Source organism: Apteryx rowi, unplaced genomic scaffold, assembly GCF_003343035.1.
Source record: "Apteryx rowi isolate R43461 unplaced genomic scaffold, aptRow1 scaffold_1148, whole genome shotgun sequence".
Lineage (NCBI taxonomy): Eukaryota > Metazoa > Chordata > Aves > Apterygiformes > Apterygidae > Apteryx > Apteryx rowi.
In genome coordinates this window covers 100,157-123,298 of record NW_020447362.1, presented here as the reverse complement: position 1 = coordinate 123,298, position 23,142 = coordinate 100,157, and the positions used below count along the sequence as shown (strand labels likewise).

At 35.6% G+C, this 23,142-nt stretch overlaps 1 protein-coding gene across 1 annotated transcript in view; it reads right to left on the bottom strand.

Annotated features, from left to right (window-relative positions):
* The window catches only part of LOC112972712 (sister chromatid cohesion protein PDS5 homolog B), a gene marked incomplete at its 3' end in the record, with an annotated part of 63,869 nt that overhangs the window by 11,163 nt on the left and 29,564 nt on the right, over nucleotides 1-23,142 (bottom strand). The window contains exons 4-10 of the mRNA XM_026079651.1: nucleotides 22,720-22,806; nucleotides 22,505-22,602; nucleotides 21,255-21,381; nucleotides 13,501-13,581; nucleotides 11,105-11,245; nucleotides 3,043-3,158; nucleotides 1,071-1,165 (exon numbers count right to left, since the gene is read on the bottom strand). Of these exons, the coding sequence (XP_025935436.1) occupies nucleotides 1,071-1,165; nucleotides 3,043-3,158; nucleotides 11,105-11,245; nucleotides 13,501-13,581; nucleotides 21,255-21,381; nucleotides 22,505-22,602; nucleotides 22,720-22,806 (745 nt within the window). The remainder of the gene's footprint in view (nucleotides 1-1,070; nucleotides 1,166-3,042; nucleotides 3,159-11,104; nucleotides 11,246-13,500; nucleotides 13,582-21,254; nucleotides 21,382-22,504; nucleotides 22,603-22,719; nucleotides 22,807-23,142) is intronic.

Below are 23,142 nucleotides of genomic sequence, written 5' to 3'. Positions count from 1 at the left end.
AGAACAATACCATTGCCCAAAAGTCTCCTGTTAAAACACCAGTGAGCGGCAGATATTTTTCAAAAATTTGACTTTGCTAAGTGCTGGGAGGGGAAGGGATGTGGGGCAGGCAAAATGACATTTCCCAAAGGATACCATTAGAGGGGGCACAAAGTCCTTCAGCAATGAAAAAAAGAAAAAAGCTTGGAAGTACATTTCTGATAATGAAAGAGGAAATCTCTTTACCATTCCATTTAGAAATGTTTTCAGACCTTTCAAAACAAACAAACAAACCCACCCCCCCAAAAAACTCCACAAACAAAACTATCAGATGGTTCTAGCCTGCCTAATTTAGATGCCTGTCTTCACAACTCTCAGCAAGCATATATACCAAATATGGAGGACAAACCCATATACTTAACAGCCCCTTAAATTCCCTCCTTAGAGCAAATAGACAAAGATATTACCTCCAAAGAATTACAAGTGAGCATTCAGTGACAGGGGGAGAGAGACAGTCTTCGTAAAAGCTTTGGAAAAAAAACAACCCAGTCTCTCTAATCATGCTTTTTTTCAGTAAGACATGGGGAACCAAAATATTAAATGCTTATCCATTCAAGTTGCCTACCTCCTAGAGAGGTCTTGAATTACAGGCTGTGTTTGATCTGAAGGAGCAGGAACCGATGGCTGTGGTCACAGTTACCAGGACTGTTTTCATCTTTTACACAGAGACTACATAACATATACTCATCTCTGCTTCCTGGAACTGAAGTCTTAACTCTGCACCCAAATTCATAAATGTCATGACCCTGGTTAGCCAGATTGCCTTTGCCTGGTCCCATGGTACTTGCATTCCCAACTACTACAAAAAAGGGAGCATGCTCTCGTTTGTTAAGGCATTTGTGTGTGCAGTCCCCTTAGACTGTGAAGAAGCATCAAACACAGGGACTCAGCCTCTGTGACTTAGCACTCTAACCTCAGTTATGTCCACCACAACATCAGACAAAGTTATTTACGACTGCAACTAATCTTCATGACTTTTTCCAGGAGACTTAAGAATAATTTTCTATTTTAATGTTATAGTAAATCTGTACCTGTTAAGTCTTTCGCTAGATCAGGATGGTTCATAAGGCAGTGGCTTGCAAATTTCACACATTCAAGCCGAATAGGTACATGAATATCATTAAACCTATTTAGAAACAAGATAATGCATTAAATAAATCACTTCCACCAAAGCAATTAGTCTATTACTACACACAGCACCAAAATAGCAATAATCAAAGATTTATATTCCCGTGTCTTAGGGCAGTTTTCTTATTTCCACTTATGCCACTCCAGTCCTATTATAAACAATGCAAACTTGAGTAGAAACAATGTAGTCCTACATGTTTCATTCTGCTTTTAAAGAGCATAAATTACTGCTAACAAATTAAACAAATATACCATCAAAGTCTAGGCAGCATAAAGTAACGTTTCAATAAAAATATAACATGTAGCTGCCTTCCTATTCTTATAACTTTCTCAAATACTCTGAAAACACTTTTATGCTTCCAATGTACAGTTGTATGCATAAAACATAAAATATCCTGTACTCATGTAATTAATTCATGTGCCAACCATGAAGAGAAATAWCCTCTCCTGGAATCCATGAAAAACTCCCAGGAACAGTTATTTAACAGAAAGGTGTCTCACATACTAGCTATAATTTCTGTAATGTTCTATGCATATAAACATGAACTGACTAAAAAATTGTTAGATTTATTGTGATATTCTTTTCCTCTTTAAACTATGAGATACACAGCAAACTAACATAAGCAACTAACCTAATACAAACTTCTTCCAAGATGGACCACTTCAACTCGTGCAAGTTAGTTTTTCAAAGACTGAATTACATTTGATGCCTGAAAACTGATGTTTTCTCATGTTTAACTTTTATGCAAGTAATTTTGTAATAAAACTGTTGATGTAATGAGTTATAAATAAATCTTTTGAGAAATTAAATGCATTTTCAAGCCATCTTCAAAACCCCAGTTTTTAAACAACTTAAAACCACGTTTTAGAATAGTTTTTATTTGATAAATAAGCATTTCTGCAGCAAAAGGTTTTAAAGAATACCTATTTTAGTAAAACCCAAGCATGCTTTCTAAATCAACAGAATTTAAGAAGGGCTCTTTTAATAATATATCTATTATTATTTTGCAAGGATTTCAAACAAGTCTTAATACATGTAGGTCTCCAAATTCATAACTAGCTGAAAACAGCAATTACAACAACAGATTGCACATGGTCACATTGCTTCTTCACATTATTAAACAATTTTGTATTTTCTTTCAGGTCCAATTAGATCTGGTATTTTTTAGTTCATGCAATATTTTTAAATAGTTACATTAAAAAGTCTTTCCTCACTTAAGTTTTAAAAGTAGAATTTCTCTAGGGACATCCTGGTTTTGATATGATTGGACACTAAGAATATTTTAAACTACTGCATTTGTAATAATTTATACAGTTTATCTTCTTTCATCCATATTAGAAACATTTTCACCATAGTAGCCATACTTAAGCCTTCTGTTTATTAGCACCATTACATATTTCCTATTTCACACTGGCAGAATATTTCAAAAACAAAAGATTTGCTGCATTGTAAATACTACAACTTTTTAGGCACTCCAATCATTCAGTAAAATGAAAACCGTAAATAAATATTGTATACAAAAGCCTCAAGATCAATTATAGTATCATCTGATACTGCCAATGTCATTTGATGCTGTTTTAAAATTAATGCATCATTGATTAGTTTCACTTGTGAACAAAAAAGTGAAACTGTTCTTTGCAACAAAGAAAGTTGCAAAAATTGAATTAAAAAAAGGGATGATTCCTAATCATACACTCTACAGAATCACAGATGTCATCTCTTTAGCATTATCTGCCAGATTTCAGAAAAAGCAGCAGAACAAAACTCACATTTAGCTGTATCGCTTATCTAAAAACAGGAAAATTGAAAAATGGTGAATTATACTTCATTGAATGTTTTTCCCCTCCTGCGAAGGGAACTAAAATAGCATATACCTCCCCAAGTAGCACTGCCAAAGTGGTTTGTTTTGAGATGCCAACTCTGAATCCTTTGCCCCAAACATTTTGGCCAGAAGTTTTACGACCTGCAGGCGTTCTTCATTGTCATTGCTCTGGAAAATGAACACACACACACACAAAAAAAAAAAAAAGAAAAAAAGAGAGTTTTATACAGTTATTACACAGATACATACATACATCTTCAGAAAAATTATAATGTAGATAATACACTTTTCTTATATATAAATAATGTGTTCCTCGAGACAAAAGAACCTTCACTAATACAGGGAGAAGACAAAATAATGAAGACTGAAAATAAAAAGCAACGTAGAGTATCCTGTTGAAAAAAAACTGGTGAAAAATACTCAAATGCATAAGTTACTTTAACCCTCAAATACAGTTCACTGATGCTGTTAAGAAATCCAGTGACCAAGGGATACATGCCTATACAGACTTATACAAATTCAAGCACGGCATTAAGAAAAAAGACACAACTCATTCTACTTTTGTCTACAAATAAAAGCTTACAGTGCTCTGAAAAAGTCTTTAATTACCCAGTGCAAACACGAATAAAAGGTTCACAGACACTGAATTTTGGCATTAATAAACTAATTTTACAGAAAAATGACCTGTAATTGAGTGGCTCAAATATTGGGACTTTACTTAAGATGACACATTTTCAAAAGGAACTGTTCACCATAACTCTAAAAAAGAGGGAAGAAGGGGGGAAAAAAAGGTTTCAGAAAACAGGTTTTCAGATAGAGCACCCAAAATTTGTGATGCACAGGATCTGGTCTCTTCTGACAATACAAGTTTGTATTTAAAATGCTGAGTTACAGCAGATGCTTTTCTTCTGTACTTAAAACTAGCATCAATGTAGAGATAAAATGAGATCTTCTCCAGTGTATTTTGATTAGTATCAGTCTGCATGCCACTTGCTTAATACAGTACATGGCTTTTTAAGTTTAAAACATATTTGGAAGTGTGTGTTAATATTCCTGCAGTCAGCATGTACTTCAAGTTCACCACATTTTCTCCTTCACTTACTGGGGGGGGGGAGGGCGGGGAGAACACCACCACCACACAACTGACTGCAACACTTGTTTGAAAAGGGAGCAGCATAGACAAGGTGATGTTAACTAGATATTATTCACCCCTTATACTTCTGTCATCTTTCTGGTGCAAAGATGTGGAATTTTTGAAACACTGTTCTTTTCCATCGCATTTGACATCCTTATTAGTTCAACACAAGGCTTTTGAACTAGGCCCCACGAGCAAGAAATAAGAGCCCAGTGTAGCTGTCATCAGAATTCTCTACTAGGACACCACAGTCTCAGATACCAACTGCTTCTCCTGTCTAACTCTATGCCATAAGTGGGCTGCAAAGTTTTCCAGTATGTGCTTTTGAATCAGCTGCTTAATAATAGTAAAAACATATGTAAAATTCTTAAAGTAACAGAGCAAGAAAAGTAATTAAGGATGAGAAAAATCTCAAACACTGATATACTATCTGCATTACAAGAGACTATAGTTCTTCTGAATATATTTTAGTATTTTCTATTAGTAACATTAATAGCAGAAGCCATAGTATTAATACTTTTTCCTCTACATTTGACTAATTTATTCAATTAAAATGCTGATTCATGTTGGCAAGAGCTATCTACAACCTCCTGCTCTTATTCTGCAAGAAAAGGTAACTGTTTTCCAGAGGAGTTTGGGATTGTAAGTTCCCATTACGTAGCAAACTCTTGCCCTTATGGTTAAGAGCATTGCTTTGCCTGGAGCCTGTACCAGTGCAGCTTGCGCTCCGCACATTCCATGCACTCCTAGTTAAGCCGACAAAATATTAAAGATATTAGGCACCTCTGAATTTCGCTAGGTAGCTAACATGGATCCAGAAGAAGGCTCCCACAGTGACAAGAGTACACCGAACACTCAACTACACAGCTGGAAATATAGAAAAATAATAGTAATAATAATAATAATAATAATAAAACACGTCATTAACAAGTTAGCCACAAAAGAAGCTTTCACCGTATTAGGTGATGGATCCAATTACAAGTCAACCCCACCACCACCATGTTTCTAGACCTAGTTGTAGAAACAATGAATATCTGTCATTATGAACCAAGAGTATCAGGTAATTTCTAAATTTGTGCCCAGGAGCTGGTTTCCTCGAGGCATTCTACAAGTCACTACAGATTTAAAAAAAAAAAAAAAAAAAAAAAAAGTGTAACTTATTAAATGAATGCACCACCGCTATAGCCTATTGCCTGTATTCTACTTGTATCTCTCCTTTTTTGGGGAGAGGGGCAGGAGGTGGATCATAAACTCCAGAAAAAAATTAATCCTTCTCCATCCTATGGCACATTTTGAACTTGACCATGTTCTCTCTCACCATTTTTCTTAGACATGATCCAGCACTTTCTTTATGCTTAACAGTCTTAACAATTTGCCAATAAAAATTGACATTGAACTCTTATTTTCAACTTCCCCATATCCAGCTGCCAAGATACACACAGCTGCTCTTCTGCCTAGATATTATGGACTGTCATTAACAATAGCTGAAGTTGATCAGAATATTACGATTAGCAAGTCCAAAAGATAGCACTGAGAAACTGGAGGATTTGGGAGCAGAAGTGGACACAAGACATGAAATTTGTCAGTTTTAATTAGCATGTCCAGGAAGAAAGGCAGCTCTAAATAAAAGTCAACATGTTATTGATTAAGTAAGTATTGTTTAGAAGGATTGTAAAATAAGATGACCTATAATCCATTATGGCCATTTCCTAAACACCCTGCTCATGAGCTTTCATTCTCCTGAATGTTATACTGATATTCACTTTCAGTAATACCAATTCCTAAAATTCAAATATCAAATTCAAATACAGCAATATCAATTTTCTTTACAAGTTCACCTACACAACAGTACATCCTTATCTGTGATCTCTCCTGTACCAGTAATGCCTCTGTGTCAATGCTAGTTCTCTAAGCACACTTTTTAATGCCAAGATCGCAGATTAACAACCGAACCTCTCCAAGAGGAAAGTTAAATGAATTCCAATGGATGTTCTCCTGCTAGTCTAACAGTCCCCTTTTCAATAAATAAATAAAATAAATTTTAAAAAAGGGGCAGGGGGGGCGGGATTACTTACCCATAAGATATGACCCTGCCATGTGAGAACAGAGGAGCTTTCCCTTGCAAAAAATCTATAAAGGGTAACTAGTTTGTCCACTTCTGTTTGGTACACGACATAGCACAAACCTGACACCATTTCAATTCTCATTAAGTGTCATACTTAAAAGATTACTGGCATAGATAGAGCAGAAAAAGTAACTGAGGGAGCAAAGCACATGAAGACTACGTATTTCAAAGAATACCAGTTATTGCCAAGTAACCTTTCATTCTTCAACCAAAGTCAACACATACAATTCTCGCAGTGGGTAAATTCCCCTGGCATCTCAAGCCTCATGAGAACACAACGGCAGCACTACCTCATGACCAGGCTGCATCACCACTAGTTATGCCAAAATGGCAAGGTGCTTGAACACTAGGTGGCCACACTGTTTAGATCCAAAATAACAAATAGGCATAGCAGCATTACTGAGGCACCTAAGCGCTGTCCAAGTTCCATTAACAGTTTCATAACCACTCCACATGTGGTCAAATATTTATTTGGTCACTGACAGCAAAGCTCTTGGATTTTTCCACAGTGAAAAGGGACAGTCTAGAACTTCCATAAGAGCCTGGATCCATGAAGATAAATCAAGAGACCTCCTGCACTGAAGAGTGCAAATGAAATTCAGGGAGAGAGAGCAAGSAATCTGGATCCTGTCAGGGAACAGTTCAGATGCACAGATACTCTGCTCACTTCTTCAAAAATCTATGAGCCACAGAGGCTGGGAACAAAGCAGCCCAGTCAACTGGGCAACCAAAGGGCCGCAGAGAGAGATGGTTCAGTGAACGCTCACCTGGCTTTTGGGAGAAAAACACCACTTCCTCATTTCCAACAGGTACCGCAAAATGGTTAGAAGCAAAGAAATAAGATACCACACAAAAAATCTGGTTCATGTATAGAATACACAACCAGTGGAAACCTTGCTGATACCAGCAGGCTCTACCAGCATTTTGCTTTGGGTGGGGAAATGAAGCTGGAAAGGCTCCCCTTAGTGAGAAGCGATATGTCTCATTCACCAAATAAAATTCTTCAGTAATCACATGGCTCCAAAACAAGTGTGTCCTTGATGCATCTTCAAGTAAAAAGGAAGGTAGGAAGAACTTGAGCATATTCCTCTACAGGTACTGCAATGGAAAATTTAAGCCTTGAGTAGCTGTGTCAGAACACAGATGTCGACTTTCTAAAGGACCATCATTCCAAGTCTTTAACCACATTATCATTCCTCCAGGAATTCTTGTCTACTCTTGTTTAGCTAATAACTTCCCACTTTTCTGTCAAATGACATCCCAAAAGTATTAATAAAAAAAGATCGGATTGTCAGTAATCAAGCTCAGTACAAACTGCCATTAGAAACTCCATGTCACATTATTCTTCTCCTATATGGATGCCTAATTATATCCCAATTTGTTCTAAAGCCCTGCACGCTACTGAGGTGGCATTCTTCTAGTCTCTCAAAATAGGACCAGTAAAAATCTATTTTGCTTAACATCTGCATGATATTAACCATTTACCGTTCTCTATTGGTAAAAAGAAGTTTCAGACAGTGTCAAAAGAATCTACAAAAAACAGGTCATGGACAAAATTGACTCAAACTGAAGAAAAACAAAAGAAAAACTGTTGTTTTTTTTTAAATCAACACTTCATTGAAATGATCAAAAATACTTGGTTCTGTTCAAATTCATGCAGAACTTGCCAACTTCATACCTGAAAATATTTTTTAAAGCATCCTGCTGACTGGAACACTTGGCCTATAGCTCAGAAGTCATCCGCCATAAGTTTACTTCATCTAGCCAAAATCATTTTAACTCACTGCTTTTGAAGCCAATTATAAAGCAAACACAAATGTTTTCAAAAACACAAAAAGCAATTACTTTATTTTTTCTTTGAAAAGTGCCTCATATGTCAACTTTCATCTGCTCAGTGCATGCAAGTTGAGATCGTTCCGACACTTCTTCATTCCTCAAAGCTGACAACCCAACAATTGAGACAGTCACAGCTTTCCTTCAACACGGTCTGCTTTAAGAGTAATACAAACCTCTTTGGCAGCAGAGAAGCAGTGCAAGATCTTGCTATACTAACAGTCATACTACCTCATAAGCTTTATATGAGTATCCACCCCCTGTATCAACTTCTGTTATCACACTGTATATTCAATAGTAGTAGCAGACAATAACTCACAGAACAAGAATGGAACATCTTGGTGGAACTACACACTTGACCTGAACATACTCGACAGACCTCTACTTAAATACCTATTGGAAAGCCCATAGAGTCTGAGCTCAGGTGGCAAAACTCTTAAACTATGCACATGGATATGGATGCACTATTATGTGCCAAATCTAGACAAGCCAAAAACATCTAGACAAGCTCTGAATGATATTCAGAATTAAAGTTCATGTTTACTGTATCAACTTTAACTGACCTGTACTGAAAAAGATCTCTGCTCTCCCATATTTCAATATGGGCTGCCAAGTATATTTTTCTCCTTCACCATCCACTTGACCCAAGGCTGCGTCAAGTTAACAGGAATACCATTGTCCAGTTTTTCTTCAAAGCAGCACATTAGCCACCTTCTACCTTATGCACCCTTTGTGCTTTAAGAATTATTGAAATCACTTTCTGTCAACTGGCTGAAAGAGCTTCTCAACACATCTACGTGCAATTTACCTGGACCTGTATTACAAATGCTTGACACTAGCAGTTGCCATTTAGTTTAAAGCCATAACTATGGTTGGAGTGGAAAGTATTTCATCACCAGCAGGTCTACATAAAGAATGAACTTACATTGAGATTAGACAAACCCACAGACTGACTATATTTCATGAATATTTCAGAACATTCCTCTTCAAAATACCCTTTTAAGCATACARGAATCCTACAGACCACTCCACTTAATTCAAACCAAGACTATCCTAAACAGAGCTTTTTTCCTGTAAAAGATGGGTCAACGTACATTTGGCAGCCAGTGACAAAATATGCATGTATTATTTCTCCTTTTAACTCAGACATCAAACATACATATGAAGTAACAAGATGATTCATATAGCAGCTATACCATGCTCTCAGAATATTCACAAGCTGTACTTGAGTTTAACATATATTACAAGACATCAAGGAATAAATAAAAGCAATAAGAATGTAACTAAAAATTCACATGTCTATTGGAAACAACATTCCATTACACTGCACAATAAAAATGCCAAACATGTGAATCACCTTATTTTTAAGGGCTTAGACCACAAGCTAAAACTACACAAAGGATTACAAAGATTAAAAAACAATACATATTCATGAATTGACAGTTTCTTTAGTTGCGTGATTTAAGAAGAGTACACTGAAGAAAAAACAAAAACACAAACATGATAGTTTCTTAAAAATTAAAGGATATGAAGAAAACATGGAAATACTGAGGACCAAAATCACCCAGTTGAAGGAAAAAGCCCAGAAAAAGGTCGGGGTCAGCAGTTCGGCAGGTGTCTGACAATGTTAGGCTACCAAATCTATCGAGTCCAACAAGACATGAACAAGAAGCTTGCATTCAAATATTGAAATATGGTGAGTAAATGAAGGAATTCACAAAGGGAGGCACATAGGAGCAGGAAGATGATCCAAGAAGCTGCAGTTTGAAATGAATTAAAGATGGAAAGTTTACTGTACTTATGGCTATGAAAGAGGATGTGGCACCAGTTAAGATTAAATGCCTTGAATAACAGCTTCAGCTGTAGAAATGTTTTTATTTTGGTGAAAATGGTAATTGTTCTCCATCTGTAAAAACAGAAATTAATGGCTGAAAAAGGTCTACTTTAACACATAAACAGCAAGAGGTAAATTGAACTCTACTTCTTTCAGAAAAATGAAAGAAAGACAACACAGCCACTAAAAAAAACCTCATTCAACAATTCAGTGTACCTATGAAACACTAGTTAAAAAAATAAGTAAAAGGAATGGATGTGAACAAGCCAATACAGTAATAAATACTAAAATGAGAACAGGCCACAGGTTCTGCAAACCTAAAATCCATCCTCAATAATAAAAATACATACGAATTTAAAATGTCACCTGCTCCACATTAGCCCTTAAGTTTAATAACACATCACTTTCAAACTTGGTAAAACAAAACATTAATCAGATTTCATATTCTTTGTCATTCCACAGGGTTTTCTTTGGAAACAGGAAAAGTCAGCCAAATAACAAGAATATCAAAATTATCTCCATCACTTAAAGAAACTCCATATACTCTGAAGTAATAGAAAGGCAAAAACAAAAATACCCATTGAAATAGATAGTCTTAGTACCAGCTGTCTTTCAGACATAAGAAATCAGCTTAAAAAATAAATAAATAAATAAAAATCTTAGAAGTCATTAAAGCAATGAATACAAGACATGTTTGCAAGGTCCAATCCTCTGTTTTCCATCTGTCATGGACCTTCTATTCAGAGTCAGTTCATCAGTTTCCATCAACATGGAGTCCAATTCTGCCCTGCTAAATTTGACTATTCTGAAAGGATATAGTTCCTCTGCACAGCTAGCAGTACAAAGCATTCTCAAAATATCAAAGCCCTTCATGATGAATACTACAGTAAACTAAGCAACAAAAATGGTCAGATTCTCCAAGTCATCAAAAATCATTTTGCACCTTGAAAGATGTAAAACTCTAAAAGCCCATATGCACACATACACACAGGTTAATATGTCTAAAGTCTAATTACTCTTTTGAGTACTTTGAGAGGTTTTTTTTTAAACAACACAGAAGATGTGTTTTACACTTTAGCCTTAGATTTACACAAAATAATCTGTGATGACCTTGTCAGTACAGAATCATATTAACAGTCAAAACAAATACTTTCCATCTGTTTGAAAGATAGATAAGAAGTAATTACCTTAAGTTTGAATTCAAGCTGTGGTAGAACAGAAAGCAAGAGGTGACTGTCAATATTGTATAGCTCCAGAATTAAGTCAAACACGTGCTCTGACAGGTCACTAATTGACGTTTTCCCAAGCATAAGAACTTGATTGAAGAACTGGAAAGTAAAACAGGATATATATCAAGTAAAAGAGAATATACACTCTTCTAAATTCTAAGCTTGACTACCACTAAATTTACCTTTTAATCTTACAAAATAATGCATTTCTTCACAGTAATAGAAGGGAAAGATCAAGATTATGTAGTAGAAATTTTAACATATAATTCTGTTTTATATTCAAATTACAGATAAAGCAAAAGCACACTGAAATGTGACATTTAGTTTACCCCAGCAAACCTACAAATAATAATTCAAGCACCAGCACAACTTTAGAAGAGTTCCAGTATGTCACATCTTTTTATAATGTGACTATATTTAGAGTTATTTCACTATAGAGAACAACAATTTACTTTAAAAGCATTCTAACCTTTTAGTCAAAACAAGACTTAAACAACTGGCTAATTACCACACGACTCAGTTGACAGTTTAAGAAGTTTTAAGTGGAAGCGTAGGAATTAATAACCGACTATTCCAGAATTTATATTTATAAGCAGTGTAACACAGCTGTAAAGCAATTATTCTTTCTGGGTAATCTTGATGGGTTTGAGGCAAACTTCACACTTTCACTTGCAGAAAATATTTTCCAATATCAAGTATTAATTACACACTACTTTCTACTATATACTCTTACAATAAAGGGGTATGAAGCAACTAAATTGGAATTTACTGGTTTCTATTCTTAGCAGAGAGGACATAATTTGGAAAAGTTGTCTTCTTTTTGGATTAAAACAATAAACAAGTGCAGCTAAACAATGTGACTAAACAAATAATACTATTTCCATAGTCAGTAAGGTGGCAGAATACATTTAACTAGCACTGCAGTTTCTTATTCCCAGACTTGGAGAAATGAACATAACTACTCTCTGTGCCTGACAAGGTTAATCATATCAGTAAAGACACTACAAACATGGGGGTGGGGGAGGGGGGGAAGAGGGGGACAACCAAAAAACCCACATATTTTTAAGGTTATCAAGCGAATCCCAGCAGGTGGTGCAACTAAAAAAGTCAGCAGTTCCTAGTAATCTTGACTAGGAAGGAACTGATAGATACATCTCATTAGAAGTTAAGACTGTGTACTGACTTGGAGAAAAGCTCTGCTTTTCCTGGTGAACAAACAGTTGCCTAGAATGTATATGTTCCCTGTTAGATAACTAACTCCTACTGCATCTAGTACATTTTAAGAAATAGAGTTACTTTTAGAACAACGAAACCAGAGAGCACATTATTTCCATTTGTGGGAAATACAGAGCAGAGGAATGCATGTACACATTCTTCATAGGAGGAAGCTTCTTATTGTAGAGACTCCCTTACGACCACAAAATGTCACCCGGCCTGTAATCTAACTTTACAGCTGCACAACAGTAGTTTTGACTAACAGGTCTGGAGTGCAAGTTTTCACTTGAAGAGGACACTATTTTAATCTCAGAAGGTGCTCATTTCCCAAGTACCATGCGTGTTACAAATCTGAAAGCAACAAAAAGTATTGAAGATTTTCCATTGTTTTCAAGCCCTTAAGGTTGGGGGTAGCTGCAATAAGACCTGCTAAATCCTTAACTACAAAAAAAGCATGGGACAGAGGGAGATGGAATAGAAAGTTTATTCTGTTAGATAACTTAACCTGGAACATTCTCGTCTGACCTTTCCTTCCTCTCATCCCTACTCTCCTGCAATGTCTATGAGGTCTTCTCACTACTTTTCACTGAACTCAGCTACTCCTCAATCCACTCATAGTTTTTCCTTCTTACTCTCTATTCTTAGATTGTTTCATCCTCCTTTCCTGTGATAATGGCATTAAAATTATACTCCATCTTCACTTCTCTTGGCTTCCATTTCTTCTCCTAAATAGTCTCATCTCCTCACCATAGAAGTACATTGCCCCAAGAAGAAAGTATCTGTATTATTATTWTTTTTTTTAATCAGAGCAATATGTACAAGTACATTTGGTCTTCCCGTCACATCAGGGATTAATTAAGTGTAAGGTCCCCCAAGAGAGCAGAAAGTAAACTACCCATTCCATTTCAGAAATCAAAATTGTTAATGGCTTAGTAACTTCTATACAGTAAAATATTAGACTCAGAGAGAAGTTAGGCAGCATTTCATTAATATAACAATTCTTCCCTAAAAGACAACTGAGAGTTTCTAAAAAGTTACCCAGCCCTATTTGACTATATATCATTTATCCTTTTTCAAATACAGTTTAGTCTTTGGAGGTTTATTGATCTCCTCTATATTTGTTTATAGTCTTCACTTACATTAGTTATGTATGGCTCAATTGCTTGAGCTGTCCTCTTTAGTAAAGCCTTTGCCAAATCATAGGCTTGCTTGTTTAAGTTCTGAAAAATAAACAGAAAAATTAAGCATGTATTAATCTTAAAAATAAACATGATTATTTAAGTTTACCACATATCAGTAAATGAAATTACCATTACATTAAAGAAATAGCCTCTTCTTTTTATATGTTCCATAGTGAAGATAACAGTCAAATCAAATCTAGTCCAAATATTAGTTTTACACAGAAAAGCTTTGAAATCTCTATTGACAAAGTTGAGAAAACAGTTTTCCCTGGCAAATCAGGGCTTCCTTTTCAGTTGCCTTTCTGAGCCTGACACCCAACAAAGTAAATTCCTGTATTCTACTGCCGCTCCTTATCACCTTCCCCAGATACCAGGAAACCAACATAAAACAACACAGAGGCATTTGCAGTCATGACCAAAGCAAGCCTCCAAACAGGATTGTGATAGAAAGTAGAGCAAAAGCCTCCCTTCCCTTCTTCCCTAGCAGCAAAGGGCCACCTGTCAATGGGGCATAAGCGCAGTGTCTCTATAGCATCTCCCACAGACGCTCAACTGGGTGACTGAGGTTGGGGGGTAAAATCTCAGTCCCCGAGCAAAAAAGGGTGAAGGATACAAACTGACTAACAGAGCTCTAATGTAAATTTCAAAAAACATTCCTACCCCTTCGCTTCTGCAGTTGGGTTATTGTACCTATATTACTGTTTTCTTCCCTTCCCAGCACTAATTTTCTACCAACCTCTGGCTGCTATGTTCTTTTCCCCAATGTCTATATTGCAATAATTTATAAAAAATTTTCAGAAGAAAATGCAGCTCAGCTATTGTGACACACACCACAACACATTTCATTAGCACGTAAAAGTGAAGGAAAACATTTGACAGCTAAAAAGTCTCTGTGAAAAACTGGCATTCCTTATTTTGATTAGTTTTTGCAATTAAAAAAAAAAAATCAGCTGCATAGTCCATTTAAAAGAAAACAGTTAAAAAGGTAGTTTTGTTATGCACATCACCCACAAAAGGGAGGAAATTTTTCATCATAATGAAAAGCAAACACAAGATATATTATCACCAAGAAAACGAGAGTATTTCCTTGCCTGCATACGCTTTACTTCTGTGTAGCTATCTGAATGAACAAGATAAGATTTGCAAAAGGACAGAGAATATCATGTCTGTAATCCTAAAAACTGAGTATAGAACTACAGGCTTCTAAACAACATTGGGAACAAATTAATGTTTTCTGTTAATATAAAAGAAAAGAAGTTTTTGATTTGCTTATTGATAGCAGTAAGTTAGGTGACTGAAGTAAAAAAGACTATGAAGATCATGCTTGAAGAATCTATTGTACTCAAAGCCACTACAGAAGGTGAATAAAAATTCCAGTTCTGGAAAGATACTAGATACTCGTATAAAATGCTAACATAGAAAGAAATTATTAAAAATCAGACTACAATGAATTTTAAACCAAACTACTATGAATTCTACCTTCTTGTAAAAAGCCACATGTGAATACAAATGAGAAAAAAAACTACACTATTCTTTCATAAAAACAAAACAACTACTGAAAAAAAATAAACTATAACCATCACAGCCCACCATGAATATGAGAGATATGAAGGCTAAGTTTATGCTGACTTCATGCTGTAACAGTCAAAAATAGTTCAGCAACAAGTTTTCCTCTGGTAATTAAATGGATTTTGCTTACTTAAAATTTTTTCTTTCTAAAAGCCATCTGCCATTATCACAATCAAGAAACAAATCACAGTACTTTCAAGCAGATCAGTTAAATGGTAATCAAAGGAAAGCCAAAATTTATTAAATTTAAACCATTAACTAATTTAAGACAGACACTAAGAAAGCTTTAAAATGCTCAGTCTATGCTCTTAGAACAAGTTGTTCCATTTCACCAAGACTGACCTCTAACGATACCTTTCAGAGATCCTGAACATCAGAAATTGTTTGATTTCTTTTTTTATTATTATTATTATTAATGATCATTCGAGTAATTTTTCCCCACAGAAAAAATACCAGTATGTGTGTTAGTTTTCATCCTTGTAATTTCCTCTTCCCATATCTAAACGGGATGCAAGAGTCACCATAGGCGCAGCCTGTTTACAAAACCGTATAGTTGTTCCTTGTCCCAGAAATGAAGATCTTCTGCATGCCAGATTCTTCTTTATAGTTAATATAAAAAGGTTTCCACCTTTAGCATCTGTTTTCTGTTATTTAGACAGAGCTGTGCTCATTCAGGAAATAAAAGGCACAAACAGCCATAATAAGAAATGTATGCCATTTTCAGTTGTTGCTCTGATCCTTCTCGACTTCCACAGTTCACCTCCACCAAGACAAAGAAAACAGCTTTCACCTGCATAAGAATGAACTCTAGATCATAAGATCTGACTTATGCGTAAAACAAGTCTGAACAGCAGACCTAGCATAGCAAAGTTTCAACAGGCAGATCTGCTCTGATTCACATTAATTGCATTTTCAGCTCTTATCTTTCACACTGGTGCTGATATTAAAAAAGCTGCCACGATTTTATCTACCCAGCTACTACTACTAAAAGCAAAAGAAAAAAAAAAAAAAAAAAAAAAAAAAGCTGCGAAAAACAGTCTAGATCACAGCTAGATAAAGAAAGTTAGCTATTTCTTCATGCCTCATGTATTTGATTTAGCTGTGCTGATAGCCAGGACCCTAAAATATCCAGAGGCCAAACTTTCTGAAAATAACACTGCCAAGAAAGTCTTAAAAGCATTAGATGTACATACATGAGAAAGTTTTCTTCTCCCTTTTTCCAGCTGTAGGGTAAAGGCAGAAACAGGAAAAAGCACAGGAAGAACCCAGGCCAAATCCGAACAGGTTCAAAGGTCTTTTACAAAAGGTCAAAACTACCTTTTTGACCAAGATAATACCCATAAAAATACTTCAAAATTTGTATGAAAGGAAAGACCTAATTTAACAAATCTGTTCTCTACATATATCTAAACTCTTGCCAGGTTATCCTCAGTTCAATCTTTCCATACATTAGGGAGCAGCAGGAGGGGAAAGACATGAACTTCAAGATCTTTTAATGATTTAAGAAATCCCTCACTGATGGGGGCAATCATCTTAACCAGGATGCCCCTACGGGCACATGAGCATCCAGCAGGGATAAACTTTCAAGAGTTCTGGATTGGGTAGAAACTAAGCCATCTGATTCCTATGCTGTTTAAAGAAACCATTAATAATTATTACATTTTGAATGAAAAAGCAAAAATAAAATGGATTGATCAGGACAAACCAAAGAATCACCCAGAAAAGGGCAGAATGTAGATCAAGAAAAGTCTTAGATAGTTCAGAAATTAATATTACTATATAAAATAGATGTTGTAAACAGACATTTTTACCTGAAAACCTCCAGTTTCCTTTCAGAGAGAGAGAGAGAAAAAAAAGCAAATATGGGAGAACAGGGGTTTTTTAATTATTTTTTAAGCTTAGAGCATTTCAGCAGTAGTTATTGAAGACAGACCATCTTCGCCAGCCATGAATTCTCTCCTTAGTCTCAGTTTCAACCATTATTTTTGCATACATATGGCTAGCATTTCAAGTTGATATGCTTCTGGGAAAATAGTAAGAACCTCGCCATCTCATTTTTTGTATCTGTTCTCTTCCAGAATTTTTGACAAACTTATACTGCAGATGAAAAGTAGTGGCAACCTCTCTGACAGGATGGCACAGACATATTTGAGGATATATAAGCAATGTTCTCCAAGACTGTTGGCCACAGAGCCAAAAGCCAGTTGTGCTGGCACAATGGAGTTGGCAGAGGTGGAAATGCATGACCACTGGATTTTTTTCAGTTACCTTTTTCAACTGCCTCTCAATGTCCAATTTAACACAGTTCCAAGCAATTAAGTAATTTGTACTCATCCTCGAAAAGAAAATTAACAATCAAATGCAGGACCCTTATTTTTTCCCCTCAAAAGACTAGCTATCATCAATCCTGTCCTTTTTAATTTTATATCTTTAAGAGTGAAATTAAATTTTAAGCACTTTTTTCTGCTCATCTAGAGAAAATATTCTTCAAAAATATATGTTTTAACATTTTATCTCCTTGCAATTTGTAAAAGTCTTCAATTTTATTCTGATTATCAGGGCAGAGTGGCAGAATTTGTATTCAAGAGTACTTCACAAAGCAGTTTCAACAGATTCTCTAGATCTGTTAAATCTGGGGGCGGGGGTGTGGAACAAGCTTTTAAGGATGGCTGACAAAGAAAGAGCTTGGCTGAAGTGTTGCCAAGATAGATAACACTAATTAATAAGCAAGCTTCTAATAAAGACAGGTGAGGAATTTAATTGTCAATGTCACTTTTGGGGGAGATAAACATGTAAAGCATGTGGGATGTGCAATGTGTGTTTCCCTGCAGTACTCCTGAGGCTGAAAACAGAACAGTCTGGCAAACATTCAACGAAATAAAGTACAATTTACCTGCTAAAACACTGCACAAAAATTGTTTACAGGTATTGCCATGAAGGCTTTATAATTTAAACAGACAAGACAAAAGGGAGAGGAAAACTATTCATTTTTCTTGCATTTTTATGTTGACTACCACTACCAAACTTTTCAGTTTTAGTTCACTTCTTTTGTTTCATTCCCTCTTTACATAATCCTATCCAAAGGATTTCAGCAGAGATCATGGAAAGGAAGAAAAGAGCCAAACCACAAAAGGAAGAAAATGATTAAAGACCAGAGAAGTTAAGAGCTGCGCACATGGTGAGACAAATTAAGTTTGATGTTTTAATGAATTATCAGATATCTGCTTTAGTAGGCGAGCAAGCCAGTGCATACTCTAACGTACTTGATTTGTGATATTAGCATCAGCCACTTTCATTCAGTTTTACATCAGCACTTTTAAAAAAAAAAGTCAAGTGAGATGGGTTACAAACTTAAGTCAGCTAGAGCAGCTTAGAACTACTTCAGTGGCTTGTCAAGTTAGAGCAGACAAACACTTGATAGCATATCATGTCCTCAGTATATGCTTCCTGTCCCCAAGCCTTTGCAGTTGTGCTGTTAGCACCATAGTTTATTAGACCTACTACACACAACTAAGGACCATATCCRGTATTTCTGTTAAGAAAAATATTGATCTTAATTTTAAAAGGTATGAGCAGTAAAGAATCCACCATAACCCTTGAAAAATTGTTCAAGCTAGTTACTATAACTTTTAAAAATATTCATATAATTTTAATATTGATTTGTCTAATGTTGAATTACAACCACTGAACCTTAGCATCAAGGATTCAAAACCAAAGAGCTGTTTGAACCTTTTGTTCCCAATATATGCTTACAGACTGCTCTTTTGATAAATTACATAGATTAAGCTCCTCAAGTCTTCAGACTCTAGCGTTACTCAATACTATTGTTGTTATACTAGAAGTCATATTAGCTGTATCACTATTATCCAGAATATAGTCATGCAACTCACAAGTGCACTCCACAGTCTCTCATGTACTACTTTACTTCTGGCTGTATTAAAAATACACAGTTTGCCTGTGGCACTCACCATGTACACGGTCATCTTAAAGACGACAATCTCTCAATCCGATCATTTTCAAACCTGAATAACAAATCTATGCTTCTTCCATTTCACCAAAAAAATACTCTTTCTGCACTCAGGGAATCCAGCTAGACAAGAATTTCCTACTTACAATTACATCAATACCTCCCATTATGCCATTTTTGGTGGTCAGTCTGATTTTTGGAAATTCCATTTTCTACAGCCCATACAACTTTAACAGCCAGGTCAACTAACTCATAGTTTTTGCTTGTGGCAGACCTTATTGTTACGTACCTTGTAGTTTTGTGTTCAAAGGCACAAGAGAAGAGAAATTCTCATTCTGACTTTATTGTCCCACTTTTCCAACATGACATGATCTATCTAACCACTTTCTGTAGCTATCGTGTAAGCTCCCAAGGCTTAAATAAACACAAAGTAAATTAAAGATATTGAGATGAAACAGAAAAAAAAAATTAGAAGCTTCTTTCCATTAGGGTGAAAAAGGTAAAAAGACAAAACACACAAAGCAAAGTTAAAAGCGCTCAGAACATGGATCAAAATTATGAAACTACTTCAGTTAGAAAACAAACTATAAACTAGTATTCTGTCCACAGAGCCAAAGTTTTGATCACAGACAAAAAAAAAAAAAAAAAAAAAGAGCAAAAGCCAAAATGCCTTATCCCATTAAAATGTTTCTAGCCGATAACTTTAAAATTGCTATAAAACCAAACTGTTTCAATGCTATATCCAATCTGACAGGATATAAATTCCCCAATTTAAAACCAGTTTATTAAACTTGAATCATAAAAACAGTACTGTCAAATCAAGCTGAACACAGGACACACTATGAAACAGAACAGATACTTAACAACTGAGAAAATACAAAGTAACCCATTTTGCATAATTCTGTTTTTAGGTTTCATGTATTTCAAGGCTTTACTTTGTAGATCAGAGTTTTAGCTACATAAATTTCAGTCTGGCTTTGGCACAAGAGTACTAGGATCCCTGAAGAACACAATTAAAACATTTCCAATCAAGAAAACCCCTGACCAATATTGAGCAATTAGTCCTTCACCGTCAATGGAAAAATAGTTTGCACTCTTTATTTACTAAAACTGATGACTTGTAAGGCACATTATGTTATGCTACTAGGTACACTCTTCAGAGGGCACCTTATGAAAAGCCTATTCAATTTCTTCAGGGATGCCACAGTTTCAAAAAACAGTATTCTGAAACTGCAAAAATGTCTTTTCCACATTTAATTTATAAGAGCCGATAAGAAGAGCTCACATTCACTTCACTTATTGTAGCTTTCAAAAAGGCAAAAAAGTTAGTCTTTGGGGGGGGGGGGGGGGAAGGGAACCACACTATATCCAGGAAAAGTGCTGTCAGAGGACAGCCAGAACTGTCCAGAGTCCAGCTAAGAGCATATTTGCTAGATAACACAATTTTTTTTKTTGTTTTTTTGGTCATACACAACTCCAAGAAGTCTTGTTCTCGCCCGCAGCTCAAGAGATTCTAGTAGGACCCAAATAGATTTCTGAAGAAAGAAGTCAGACTTTCTTGCTTTTTAACACTAAAATTTCATGACACACACAAGCAAAGTTCGAAGTTCTTTCTCGGGTCACCAGAATGCCAGAATGACTTTCTTTTTTTAATATTACTTACTAAGGCAAGACAGGCATCATTTTGACTCTTCATGCACCACCCTTTCCAAACACAGTTACTTCTATGGCTACATCAAAAACACACCGATGTGCTTCCAATGACACAAAGTCAACTTAACTGAAATACAATAGAGCCAACTGCAAATCACCCATTATAACAACTCCCCCCACTCCCTCCACACTTAGAATAGCACAATAATTTCCAAAGGATATATATCATTTATGTGAAATTCTAACAGTACAAACCACATATCAAAAATGTATGTGTAAACCCATATGACTGCATAATATCAGTGCTCAAAGTCATCTAAAAATTTTAGTTTATGACATGTGAATCAAAGCAATGAAATGCTATTGAATTTCATTGCTATTAAAATTGCTGTTTGGGAAAAAAAAAGTAATAGGAACTTATTTGCTACAGCTATTCTCTCAGTGAAATCTACATAACTGAATACATGTATTTGATAAATCTCGATCATGATCACAAGAAAATTAAACCACTATTAAGTCTTACCTTATGTGCTGGCACCAGATTAACTAACACTGTATCCAAAAGTTCCTGCGACACAGTATCTCCCTCACAAATGATAGAGCTCATAAGATCAACCATGTGCATGTGTACTTTCTGATTATGACCATTGCTGAAATTAAAAACAAGAATTCTTAGTGTATTATTCATATAAAGTACAACTTCCATTCGGAGTACTCTCCAAGGTAATGTCAAACACCAAGGAGCATAATAACCAAATGACAAGTTTTTTTAGAAGTCAAACTACTCAAATTTCTGGACTGCATATACCACTTTTCAAAGTATTCTTGAATTTCATTCCCATTCCATTTACTATTATATTGAAAGAGAAAGATGACTGTATCTACCCCTAGGAGAATAAGATAGCATATTAGAACATCCTTCCCCTCTCCTGAGCAGATGTGTCCTTGCCAGTGGAGTGCTCTGTCTAGTTCTCTAGTACAAGAGAGACATGGGCACACTGGAGTGAGTCCAACAAAGGGCCAGAAGGATGATTAAGGGACCTGAGCATTTGTTGTGTGAGCTGAGACTGTTCAACTTGGAGAAGAGAAGGCTCAGGATGGGGGGAGTTAAGGAGGAGATCTCATCACCGTATATAAATACCTGATGGTGGACAAGCCATTGAAAGAAGCCATCGAAAGGATGGGAGACAACGGGTACAAATTCAATTACAGGAATTCCATTTCAACATAAGAAAATTTCTTTACTGTAAAGATGATAAAACACTGGAAGAGGTTTCCCAGAGAGGTTGTGGAGATCCTTGGAGATACTCAAAACTTGACTGGATACATTTCCTGGGCAATCTGCTCTATCTGATACTGCTTTGAGAAGGGGTTGGACCACGTGATCTCCAGAGTTCCCTTCCAACCTCAACTATTCTGTGGTTTGGAGGGTTCTTGCTATAAAAGTATGAATGCCTTATAAACTGCATATTGCACCACTCACTTTGCATTTCAAGAATAAAGTAAAATAAATGCAGTAAAAGACAATCAAGGTAAATTTCTTGTAAAAAAGACACTTTCCAGTTAATCTTGTCATAATATTTAATTAAAACAGGCAGAATTGATAGTCTGTTACATTTAGACCGCTACCTTTAGTTAACCTGAACTACTGGGATATCTGAATTAAGCTCTTCTTGTTAATGCTACAGTCACACAATAGATCAAACATGCAAGTTCAAAACACCTCACCTCAAACATACAATAATATATTATAATTAGGACAACAATACTTACTTTATTACTGAAAACAGTGTTCTGTACAACTGCGTAAAAATTTCATTGCTGTCCTCTAATTCAAAGCATATGTTGTAAGACTTCACCCAAGCAATATTCTATGTCAGACAGAAAGAGGGGGAGGGGGAAAAAAAAGTAGGTAGTTAATACATAATTACGTTTAAAAATTACATACATTTAACGCTTATTATGAGGCAGTAAGTTATAAAGCTCACCTCGAGTAAATAAAAATAGCGATTGAACTGGGGGCTTTTTGTATCTTCTAAACCCTTAAGTTGCCTTGTTATGAACATAAATATATCCTGAAAATAAAAAAATGATAGTTATTTATTCAATCACAATGAAACCTTTACAATTATAATAATTATCATTTTTAATTGCTAATATTACTCAGCACAAGACACAGTCATGTCAGGAACACTACTTCACTGTCCAAAACAACAAGATTTATAGAACATCAGGAGGAATGTCAAGAAGTAACTTTAGAATGCTTCATCTTTTTTAAAAGGTTTAGGAAGCAATTCCGCAGGAAAACACTTAACTTGACAAATACAGCTGCACCCACCTGATATGCTACATAAGCCACAATAATATTCAAGAGAACAATGAATTTTGCATTTTCATTTTATGCTGCAATA